General features: G+C 36.3%; 1 protein-coding gene across 1 annotated transcript; it reads left to right on the plus strand.

Annotated features, from left to right (window-relative positions):
* Positions 1–1844: 1844 nt before the first annotated feature.
* On the plus strand, positions 1845–11218 carry LOC113428841 (vomeronasal type-2 receptor 26-like). Its single transcript, XM_087947433.1, has 6 exons — positions 1845–2062; positions 3115–3292; positions 5395–6255; positions 6742–6969; positions 8799–8925; positions 10320–11218. Exons 1-6 carry the CDS (start codon positions 1845–1847, stop codon positions 11216–11218), a joined length of 2511 nt encoding a protein of 836 aa, XP_087803559.1.
* The last annotated feature ends 1083 nt before the right edge of the window (positions 11219–12301 follow it).

The raw sequence follows: 12301 nt of genomic DNA on the forward strand, positions 1-12301 counted from the left end.
AACCCACTTATTTATCGCAAAGTGCCAACATGGCAATTTAACCTGAATACTGAAGTTTTACTACCTAAAATAATGATAAACAAGGCAGAGTTCAGTTAATTGTTCTAAGAAAAACCTGATAAATGCACTTTTATGCCACTTCATTCTTTATGCTTTTGAAACATTATGTTTAGCAGCAATTAAAAAAAGAAAAACTTTTGTAATATTTCTCTTTCCCTCCCTCCCTCTCTCTTTCCCTCCCCCTCTCTTTTTCTCATTTTCTTTACCTCCCTCTCTGTTATTCTTTCTCTCCCCCCTCTCTCTCTGTGTTCTCCTGCCCAACTTCACATGTCATATGAATCCAACCACTTGGGCTGTGGAGAGGGAGTGGAGGCTTGCATGCAAAGTCAAGCGTTGGAGATCCATGCAAAATATGACAACTCCAATCTGAATCCTATTGGAGAGACACCCTCTCTCTCTCCCTCTCTCCTCCCATGGTGGGGGCCTGGGTGGCCTGAGGGCAACTTCCTCCTTGGAGGCGGCCATCAAGGAAACAAATATGATGCTCCAGCTGGAAGGCAATGGTGTGGAGCCCCACCTTTGGCCAGCGAGAGTGGAGAAGGCAGGGCATGCACCTTCCCCACCCCTATCATGGCAATGGTGCTTGCGAGGAGGGATGTGTGAGCCAAACAAGTAGACTCGGTGAGGCTGCTTAGTGGGGAGGGAGACCCCAGCCCATTAGGTTTACTTCAGTATGGTGTGGAAACACAAAAGGTGGAAGAAATCCATGCCTCTCAGCATTCAACCCTCAAAGACTCCTTTGGGGTGACTGGGCAGTGAGGGGTGGTGGTGGGATCACCCAACAGGGAGGTGCAGTGGAGGTGCAGAAAGAGCCCACAGCTTGCCGAAACCCACCCTAGGGCATACTCTGTGTTGGGGTGATGGTGCACATGCCCACAGAGAGGACTCTGCATGTCACCTCTACAGTGGTGGGATTAAAAAATTTTTTACTACTGGTTCTGCAGGCGTAGCTTGGTGGGCATGGTCTGGCTTGGTGAATGTGCTTGGTGGGCATGTCAGGGGAAGGTTACTGCAAAATCCCATTCCCTCCCCACCCCACTAACCTGCTTTTCAGCTCCATTCTCCTGTGCAGGGCAATAAAAGAAGACCCAGCCAATCAGCTGGGACTCGGGAAGCAGAGAATAGATGGGGGTGGGGCCAGTCAGAGGTGGTATTTTCCAGTTCTCCAAGCTACTCAAAATTTCTGCTACTGATTCTCCAGAACTGGTCAGAACCTGCTGAATACCACCTCTGCACCTCTGGCACATGTGCCATACTTTAGGTTTGCCACCATGGATATAGGGAAACAAGCCATTTTTTTTATTCTGCTTTTTAAAAAGTGTTGAAAAAGTTATTATAAAATCTTTCTTTCCTTACTGTCTAACCTGGGATCAATTGTGAAGTAAGCTTTAATGGTATTTACAAACTTTTCTGGGGAAATGACAGACATAAGACTCTCTTGCTATTTCTGAAAAAAAGAGTTATTTTCCATTCAGTGTCTCTGGAAGGAGTCATGGTTATCTCTCCTATAATTACCAAAATATACTTTATTAATTAAATTCCTTCTGAAATCTCTATGGAGCTTCAGGGAACATAGCATAACAATGAAATACAATTGAATAGAGCAAATAACATTTCTTGTCTATTCAAACCTGGGATGCAAAAGACAGAACTGTGACAATCAAGTTCTTCAAACTGTACATTCCAAATCCCAATCAAGCAAGTAAAAGAACATATATTACACATGTATTAAACTTTAACAAGGCTTTTATTTTTCAGCAGGAAATTCAGATTTCTTGTACAATATGATACTGTTCATGTCATTGATGATATTACTTCCAGATGTGGTATGCCATATTCCTGCTACTGCTAGCTGTGTGTTGGGCAACCCTAATCTTCTTGAGCATAATTATTATCATACAGGAGATCTCATCATTGCTGGCATTATTTCTCAATTCTACATGATTTCTGATGCAGTGAATTTTACAAGGCATCCATCTGAAGAACTAGTTGATGACCTCATGTATACTGCTATTAAGTGTAACATATAATAAAATAGATATCTTTCTTTACTATGATGACTTGAGTGTTTAACTATATTTAAAGGGGGAATGTAAAACTTATGGAAATCCTACCTTCCAATTACTTTATAGTAATAATTATCATATAATAATTGCATCAACCATACCAATAATAGTCAGTATTTCTTGTTGATTGATCCAAGTTTCTTGTATGTATATAGATACCCTTATATGCTTCCTGTCTTAAAGAAAAATAAAACAAAACTTATAATATTAAGTGGCTAAATAAAATGTGCAGTAATTCCTTTTGTTTCTAGAAATGATGAAAATCTATTTAATTTATACACTGTAGAATAAATCACCAATAATGTGCCCCAGATCACTCTTTGCAATTAATCAGACATCAATATTTAGGATTTGAACTATTTTCATGGATATTAAGGAAAATGTAGGTCTGTGTGCATTTTGAGTTCAAGTCTTAGAAGGTCCTTTAGACATTATAGTGGATAAAGGATATCTTGAACCTGTTTGAAGTAAATGCATTTTTCTCCAGGATTGCATATCTGCTTTCTGCAGTTGCTACATGATCCAGGCAAACAGCATGGTTGTTTTAAAGAGTTGCAAAGAATTATTACAATTGCACTCTTGCATCTTGCATAGCTTAACCTTTTATAGGAAAAAAATTGAAGGAAGAAGATGTGGAAAGCAGGACTAGAAATAATTAGACAAGCAAAACGTAACACTATTCATTAATATTCCATTTCATCATTCATCCATTTTCTAATGAAAGATGTTTGTTCTTGCTCATATAAACATATATTTCATGCTTTAGGCTAGTTTTAAAATATATTTGAAAGCAGAAAACCCAATCCTAGATGCTGCCAGAAGATGACATTGGTTTTCATTCTAGAATTTTATGCATCCATAATTCTCATTGCAGGTTTTTTCTTCAGAACTACCAACACACCCTGGCTTTAATTTTTGCTGTAAAGGAGATTAATGAAAACCCTCAGCTCTTATCTAACATGACCCTGGGCATTCGCATCACAAACAGCAACTTCATGGCAAAATGGACCTATTTTGCTTCATTGGAGCTGCTGTCCACACAGGGCAAATTCATCCCTAATTACAAGTGTGATGTCCAGGAGAAGACAATATCTGTTATTGCAGGACCTAATGCAAATATCTCTCCATTTATGCCAAATATTCTGAATATATACAAGATGCCACAAGTAAGAATTACTTATTAATAAATATATTTTTTCACAATGTCTAATACCCATGCTTTTTATTAACTTTCTTTTTTTTTTTTTACAAAAAAATTGAGATTTGCATACAAATTGACTATCTGAGTAAAATAAAAAGGCAAAACTGCCAAAACAGTAGGGATTAGTTATGTTATATTAGTTATGTGATATGTGCATAAATCTGAAACTTGATTAATACACATTCCAGTAGAGAGAAGTTCCCTGAGGCTTCAGCACAAGATGAAAGCTTAAAAGGCTAAACCCCTGGTCCAAGTGACCAACCCAGTTTGGATCAATGTTATGTATTGCTTACTGCTTCACTTCCTTGGCCCTGAGATAGTTTGAGCTATGGTAAAACAATGCACACTATATCTGTACTGATATTCAATTTAATCTTTACAAGACATCATTGTTGGACTTTACACTTAGAAAACTAGTATGACAGTGCATTGGGTATAGCTAGCTATGTACTTGGTTGATTTGATTATTATTGCAAAGTTACATGAAAGTGTAAAGTGGATAAAAGAAAAAAGTCAGAGGAGTTTTAGAGAGATAAGATGGTTCTATTGTAGTGTTTTGTACAGAAGTGACCTCAGGTTCAGAGGTGTTGATTAATATAGAAATGTAAATAAGCAAATTGCAAACTTTATGAACCTATAGTTTTTAGCGTTTTTTTAAAATAGTACACTGTCTAGAATCATTCTGTGAGTGAGATGGGTGATATCTAAATATGACAAACAAACTAATAATTTTTTTCTAGTTTGGGTGCCAGTTGGGCAGAGACAAGCAAAATAAACAAGGTGACATCTTGAAATCAGCTTGAAAATAGCTTCAGGTTCATTTGAGTTTGTGGAATCTGAGGATATGGATAAGGTGTTCAGCGGTATAAGTTTTATCACTTGTGGCTAGATCCATGACTCCTCTGGGTTCTTCAGATGGATCATGAGGATTTGTGTAGTTGAAACATATGTAATATTCTAGCACAGTTGATGTTACCTAGTTTGGATAATGAAATGTCTGCAAGAAAATAACCGGAGATAGTGTCCTTTATTGAAATGTTCTCCTTTATTTTCATTTGAGTGCAGAAGAGTGTTGGCAATCAAGGCAGTGATCACAGTGTATGTGTGACAATGACAAGTGTCTTGACTAGTAATCTAGCAACCATATTCATAGCTTCCCTATTCTCCAAACTTTCTTCCAAGACAGCCTATATAGAGCACATTGCAGTAGTCTGACTTCTGTACAACTGTGAACTAATGTTTTCAGATTATCATTTGTATTTCCCACACCTGTTTTAAAGGATGGGGCAAGGAGACACTACTTCTTAGTAATCCTGCCACAGTCTCTTATATGGAAGGCAATATATTGTATCGTATCATATCATAATATCATATCATATGTCACATGTCATATCATCATATATCACAGCAGATAACCACATGGAAAGTGAGAAGAAGATTTTGTGAATTAAAATATAACTAGAAAGATTGTAGAGAAGAGCAACAAAATGTTTAGGGGACTGGAGGCTAAAATATATGAAGAACAGCTGCAGGAATTGGGATGTCTTGTTTCATGAAAATAAGATCTAAAGGTAACATGATAGTCATGTTCCAATATCTAAGGGATTGCCACAAAGAAAAGGAGGAGGGGCAATGTATCCTCCAAAATACCTAAAGGGAGGACAAAAAATGATGGATGGAAACTAATCAAGGAGAGAACCAGCCTAGAACTAAGGAAAATTTCCGTCAGTTACAACAATTAATAAGTGGAATATATTAGAAGTTGTGGGCACTCCAACATTGGAGGTTTTTAAGAAGAGATTTGACATTTATCTGAAATGCTATAGAATTTCCTGATTCAGCAGTGGTTGGACTAGAAACCTCCATCTCTGTTATTCTGTTATTTTGTTATCCTGTTGAAGTTCAGGAATAGATCATCTACTCTCTGGCATTCAAATATTATTTCATTTGTACTTATTAAAGGAAAAACTAATTTCTTTCTAGACTATATTTCTCTTGAAGTTTGTTGACCAACATAGTCTGAATCACAGACTCTAAAACCCAACTATTTTAAATTATTTTTCTTAGCTCATATATGGATCTGCTCCAATGATAGACAACAGTGAACACACAGTTTTCTTTTACCGTTTTTTCCCAAATGAGAAGCTTCAGACCAATGGGATTCTTCAGTTGCTGTTGCATTTAAAGTGGAGTTATATAGGGCTGATTTCCCAACGTGATGAGAGTGGACAGAGGTTTGTACAGCATGCCCTTACACTGTTTGCCCAGAAAGGTATTTGCTTTGACTTCATGCAAGAGTTGCCCAAAGAAACTTTTTCTAATGACATTGACACTGTATTTAAAGATTTTATTGACTTGTACAAGGTTGTCATGAACAGCACTGCCAATGTTGTGATCCTCTACTGTGAAAACCAGGTCATTGCCATTTTCAGACTATTTCCCTATCTTTCAGAATATGAGGATATACCAGTAAGGAGAAAAGACAAAGTTTGGATCATGCCAGGCCAAATGGAGTTCACATCAGTCCCTTTTCAAAAAATACGGCCTTTAGACTTTATTCATGGTGCCATATCTTTTGCAGTTTCTTCTAAGGAGGTGACTGAGTTCAAACCATTCTTGCAGATGAGAAGCCCTACTTCAGAAGAAGAAGACCATATAACAAGATTGTTCTGGGAACAGGCATTTGAATGTTCTTTCTTTAAAGATAAGTTAGATGAGAATGGTAGAGTGCTGTGCACTGGAGAAGAGAAGCTGGAGACTCTTCCTAATTCTATATTTGAGACCACCATGACCGGGCAGAGTTACAGCATTTATAATGCAATCTATGCTGTGGCATATGCTTTGAAAGACATGTTTTCAGCTAAATATAACCACAGAGCAAGGGTGGAGCCTGGAAGCCTGGTGATTTTCAAGGAAGAAACATGGCAGGTAATAATAAACGAAATTACATTGATCAAGCTTCTCTGATGCGATCAGGAAATTTTTTGGCTGCAAAACTGTATATTTCAGGTTCACTATCCATATAGCTCAGAAATTACACAAATCTTTGCACTGGTTCATGTTTTATGACAGCAGTATGGAGGAGCTGTGTAAGAAGGATCTAATTTGAAAAATGCATTTGACTAAATCACAATTTCATAATTCAGTGTGAAGCTTTGTCAAGCTATTTCACTTTGATGAATTATAATTCACCGGCACAGTCATATTCCAACTTTTAAAAGGTAATACTGTACATTTAGCATAAGGATATTTATTTTTTCCAAATAATTTGCATTTATTTATTTATTTGTTGAATTTATACAACCACCCATCTCACAGATGTAACCCTGGACAGCATGCACAATTAAAACACAAAGCTAAAGAACCTATATAATTCAAACACAAAACATTTGTGTTTGATCTGCTTCCATTTAGCTCCATCCTTACCTGAAAACAGTCTTATTTAACAACAGTGTTGGGGAAAAAGTTTTCTTTAATGAAAAGGGAGAATTAGGAACTGGATTTGATATCATCAACTGGATCACATTCCCAAACCAAACTTTTCTTAAAATCAAAATTGGAAAGATAGACCCATTGGCTTCTTCTGAAGAGTCTTTCATGGTTTCTGAAGAAAATATCATCTGGCCAACCATGTTCAACCAGGTATTTCCTATTGACATATCAGGTTGTCTAGAATCGTCCTCCATGCGACTTTTAAAAATCTTTTTTATCATTTGAGTGACTCTTTAGTAATAAAATTAAGGCAATAAAATATGATGGAACATGAAAGAGCAGGATTAGGTTATATAGGGCTTCCATTACAGTACTGTACAGTATTAAACTTGTTACTGTCCTTCCAGATATCTATGGGAATTCCTGAAGTTACCCAGCTGCAATTTTCAGGTTACCAAACATTGGAAACCATATTTAAGTTATAAAAGCTGGAAATTATTTTATAATAAACAAGCTACATACTGAGATCCTCTACTGTTTGAAATATCTTATTCCTGCTCATTGTTCCAAGTTTATTTTTCTTCATCAATTAAGGGTAGTAAATCACTACTTTATAATTTGATTATATTCTAACTGCACATTGTCTAAGACATATTTTGAAATCCCATCTATTTTCTAAGTTTAACCTGCAACTTTGACACCATTAAAACATGCTCTATTTCATAATTTCTACGAGGCTGATTAGATGCAACAGGAACTCTGTATCCCATTAGTAAATTCTCTATAGTACTACTTTTCAGGACCTATTTGACAGAAAGGATTGGAATCAATGAAAATGCAGATAATTCCAAGGTTTAATTTCACCTATAAATCATGGCATAAATTACTAATCAGATTCATCCCAAAGGTGCTTTTCAAAAGACAACTGGACTTTCTTGTTTATTTTTTCCCTTTTAAAACATTTCATTTCTCATCCAAGCAACTTGGATGAATTCAAAGAACTGAATGTTTCTCAAATGTTTTCAAGGAAAAAAAAACCAAGAAAATCCAGTTGTCTTTTGAAAAGCACCTTTGGGACAACCATTATTCAACCCATGATTGAGAATCTCCAGAGATAGTCAGCATTCCAAGTAATGCACCCATAGAAATTAGAACTCTGAAGCAGGCAAATTCCTCAAAGAACAGTTTTATTGGGTGTATCATATTGGCACAACTGGTGAAAGCCAACTTTAAAAGTTCCTGTGGCTTTCACCTAATTAAAAGTAAAAATTTTCCTCTCCCCCCCAAAAAATATCACTGGTTATGCTGTCCAATCCACAAGCTGGCTGGTAGTTTGGATACTTCACTACTTCTCTGGCCAGCCACCTGTGTGAATGTCCTTGGGTTCCCACAGGAAAGTTGTATTGTTTTGACTACAAACCTCATTTAGAGCATCAGTGGTGCAGTGGTTAGAGTGCAGTACTGCAAGCTACCTTTGCTGCAGCCTCGGGCAGCAATTTGGCAGCTCGAATCTCACCAGGCTCCAGGTTGACTCAGCCTTCCATCATTCCGAAGTGGGTAAAATTGTTGGGGGAAATATGCTGACTCTGTAAACTGCTTAGGGAGGGACTATAAAGTGGTATATAAGTCTAAGTGCTATTGCTATTAACTATTTCCCCCTATTTCCCTCTAGCGTGTGGCAATCCTGAAGCCTCCAAGATGGCCTCAACCATGTTTACTTCAGGGTTGACACAGATATTTACCAATCAGATTGACCAAAATGGAATTTGAGGGAAGTCCAGTTTGAACTTCTGAAAATCTCTTAGGTTTTCTGACTATAAAATATCTTAGGAAATACATGATTCCATGAGGACATATAGAAAATGGCACATTGCTATGGTGACATCAATTAAATGCCCTTATCTAATATGTTGAGTTTGTGTCCCATGTATAGCATTTCTCAAAAATCCATGCAGATTTATCAGAATATCATATACACAGTGAAATATGAGTGTATAAATGCAACTATTGAACTCCCTCATGATTTCATTTCTGAATAGGCACTCCCACTATCTGTATGCAATAAAAAATGTTATCCAGGCTATCTCAAGAAAAAAATAGATGAGAAACCATTTTGCTGCTATGATTGTCTTCCTTGTGCAGAGGGGAAAATTTCAAACAGATTAGGTAAGATATGTCATGTATATAATTGAGAAGACTTATAGATTCTCACCACCAGTATTGTGTACCTGCACTGTATTGTTCTCAAATGTAATCAGTTATTCAGAATTTGTAGTCTTGGCTTCATTGAAGACAGTCAACCTCTATATTAGATTTTTTTTCAAAAGTTTTTCTTAAAATCTAAATCTGAATTGCTGGTCTGTATTGTCCCTGAATTATATCTGATTTTGGCTTCCCATAAATGCAGAATCAAATTCTACATCATGAAAAGTCTACTTACTAAGTGAGAGAAGTTTTTTTTTTTTTTTTAAATTAAGATAAGTCCTTTTGGAGCACTTGGGAAGAAGTCTTTTATGATTTTTTTTTCATCTTTGAAGGAAATTAATTGAATATAGAAATAGCACTTAGATTTATATACCACTTCATAGTGCTGTACAGCCCTCTCTAAATGGTTTACAGGGTCTGCATGTTGCTCACAACAATCTGGATCCTCATTTTACCAATCTTAGAAGGATGGAAGGCTGAGTCAACCAGTGAGAACTGAATTGCTGAACTGCTGGCATTCTAACCACTCTACCACCATGGCTCATGATACTATGATATTACATTAGGTATAAAGAAGCAAGAAGATGAGTTTGTTCTTGCTGGAGAGAAGCAGGAATATAAATAGATATGAAATATAAATATTGATCCTGCTGCTGCTCTGACAATGAATTATAATCTTCATGGATCTTTAAATAACTATAATTCTTGTGAAATAATTGTCAGTTGAACATGAAGAATATCCAAAATGAAAAAGCTGATGAGTTAATGGAAATTTCTCCCAGAAATTAGATTACCTCTTCCTAGATATAGAGAAGCCACTTATTAAGAAGAAATTTTTAACTTATTTTCCATAAAATAAGTCAGTTATTAAATTAATTGTCCAAGATTAGATCACAAAGAAATATTACAACATTTCTCTGGAAAATAAATTAGGAAACTCTGAATTAACATAAACATTTCTCTTGCACGATCCTTCCATCCTCCAACATGACATTGAGATTGAAACAAACAACATTCTTTGTCTCTGTGTGATCGAGCATATACAGGTTACTTTTCTGCATATGGATGTTCTCATTCTTAATTTGTAATACCATAATACAAATGAAATAGACATAATTAGAAATAAATAGAGTTGCATTAATTGTTATATGGCCACAATGTTTTCTTTGAGGAGTCGTTGGTGATCTTGTTTCATTATCCAAACTAGATAATGCCATCAATGTAGTCACTAGCACTGATGATATTATCTACTTTGGATAATGAAATGTTTGCAAGAAAACAACCAAGCTCAGAGAGCACCAAGGATCCTTCATTTTATAGCTCTGAGCTATAAATATTAATGTTTTCTTTTGCAGATGCAGGTGACTGTTCCCAATGTCCAGAAAATCAATATCCAAATGAATTTCACAATCTTTGCATTGAAAAACAGATAACTTTCTTGTCTTACAAAGAACCTTTGGGAATCACTTTGACTGCTGTAGCTGTCTTGTTTTTTGTAACTTCAGCTTTGGTGCTGAGGATCTTCATTAAACAGTGGGAAACCCCCATAGTCAAAGCCAACAACAGGAATCTCACCTATATTCTTCTCGTTGCTCTTCAGCTATCTTTCCTCTGCACTTTTCTTTTCATTGGACAGCCTGAACAAGTGAAATGTCTCATGCGACAAACTGCTTTTGGCATCATCTTCTCTGTAGCCATTTCTTGCATTTTGGGTAAAACAACCATAGTGGTTCTTGCTTTCATGGCCACTAAACCAGGTTCTCAAATAAAGAAATGGGTGGGGAAAAGGCTGGCCAATGTTATTGTTCTTTCATGCTCCATGATACAATTCTTCATTTGTGCAGTGTGGTTAGCAATTTCTCCCCCATTCCCAGATTCTGACATGCACTCCATGGCTGAAGAAATTGTACTAGAATGTAATGAAGGATCAGCCATCATGTTTTATACTGTCCTTGGCTTTATGGGGTTCTTGACTGGTATCAGTTTCACAGTAGCCTTCCTAGCTAGGAAGTTACCTGACAGCTTCAATGAAGCCAAATTCATCACCTTCAGCATGTTGGTTTTTTGCAGTGTTTGGGTAACATTTGTTCCCACATATTTGAGCACCAAGGGGAAATACATGGTGGTGGTGGAGATCTTCTCTATTTTGGCTTCCGCAATGGGATTGCTTGCCTGTATCTTTTTCCCAAAATGCTATATTATTCTTCTGAGACCTGATTTAAATAGAAAGGACAAGATTATTAAACAAATCTGAATTATGTTTCCGAATCTTATAAACTCTCCTCACTTTTGTGTTTCCTTTTTGTGCTAGACTTCATAGCCTGGGAAAACTGAGCCATATTTTTTTTTAAAATGTACAAAATAAATATTTGTCTAATGTTGGAATGTGCCTAGATTTATATCCATGTCAACCAATAAAGTACAATTTCTTCCCATAGCAATTTTGCCCAACATTTTGCTTGCATTTACTCAGATTTTTTTTTTAGTCTTGGATCTTCATGGACCTTGGGTGATGCTTTGAAGGAGGACTAAGTATAAGATGATAGTTACCAAAAGTCAGAGCTCTTAAGTAGCTAATAAGTTCTTATTGGATTTCAATGGCAATTTCCAACTTTCTTTTGGTGGATACGTTATTGAGTAAATAGCATAAATTTACTGTCAAACCAGTCTAGGTGGATCTTTTTCAATCAGAATATATGCATAAAGACTAAGTTCATCCATTGAACATGGTAATGGATGAACTTTGGTTTCATGGAAGTAATCCTCTCCACCTAGTCTTTGTAGACCATCAGTAATACTTCATATAACTAATAGAATAGATAAAGAGATATTAAGCATAAGGCAATGCAGTTGCATTTATTTTTATATTACTATCCTTTGATTTGTTTATTTTCTTTCCTGGACCTTAAAAAAGGGAGCTGGATGAAAGATAACCTATTGTGCTCTCCAATATTCAGTGCCAATCAGACTTAGCAAAAACTGTTCCATTTTTACCATGATATTTCCTGAATCAAGACTTTAGAAATTATTTCTTATACCCTGCCTGTATGACTTTTAAATCATATCCATTTTTAGATGTTGGTTGAAAGTCTGTTGATCCCAGATGACTGCCTAGACAGGTCTCTGCAATTTTCTTGGCATGATTTTCCAGATGTAGCTTGTCATTTTCTGCTTCCTAGGGCTGAAAGACAATGATTGGCTTAGTAGGCTTTCACGGCTAAAGCAAGACTAGAATGCATAATATTTTCATTTCTAACCTGGTGCTTTAACTACAAGTAACTGCCTCTTTATCTATCTTTAATGACTTCCAAGACAAGGATCAATGCCAAAATGTAGC

Source organism: Notechis scutatus, chromosome Z (assembly GCF_049901735.1).
Source record: "Notechis scutatus isolate UNSWTSFEM ecotype Mainland chromosome Z, rNotScu1.2, whole genome shotgun sequence".
NCBI lineage: Eukaryota > Metazoa > Chordata > Lepidosauria > Squamata > Elapidae > Notechis > Notechis scutatus.

Coding starts and splice junctions, on each gene's coding strand:
- LOC113428841 (XM_087947433.1), top strand. CDS start 1,845: ATGATACTGTTCATGTCATTGATGATATTACTTCCAGATGTGGTATGC. Junction 3,293..5,394: donor ATATATACAAGATGCCACAA/GTAAGAATTACT, acceptor TATTTTTCTTAG/CTCATATATGGATCTGCTCC. Junction 6,256..6,741: donor TCAAGGAAGAAACATGGCAG/GTAATAATAAAC, acceptor GCTTCCATTTAG/CTCCATCCTTACCTGAAAAC.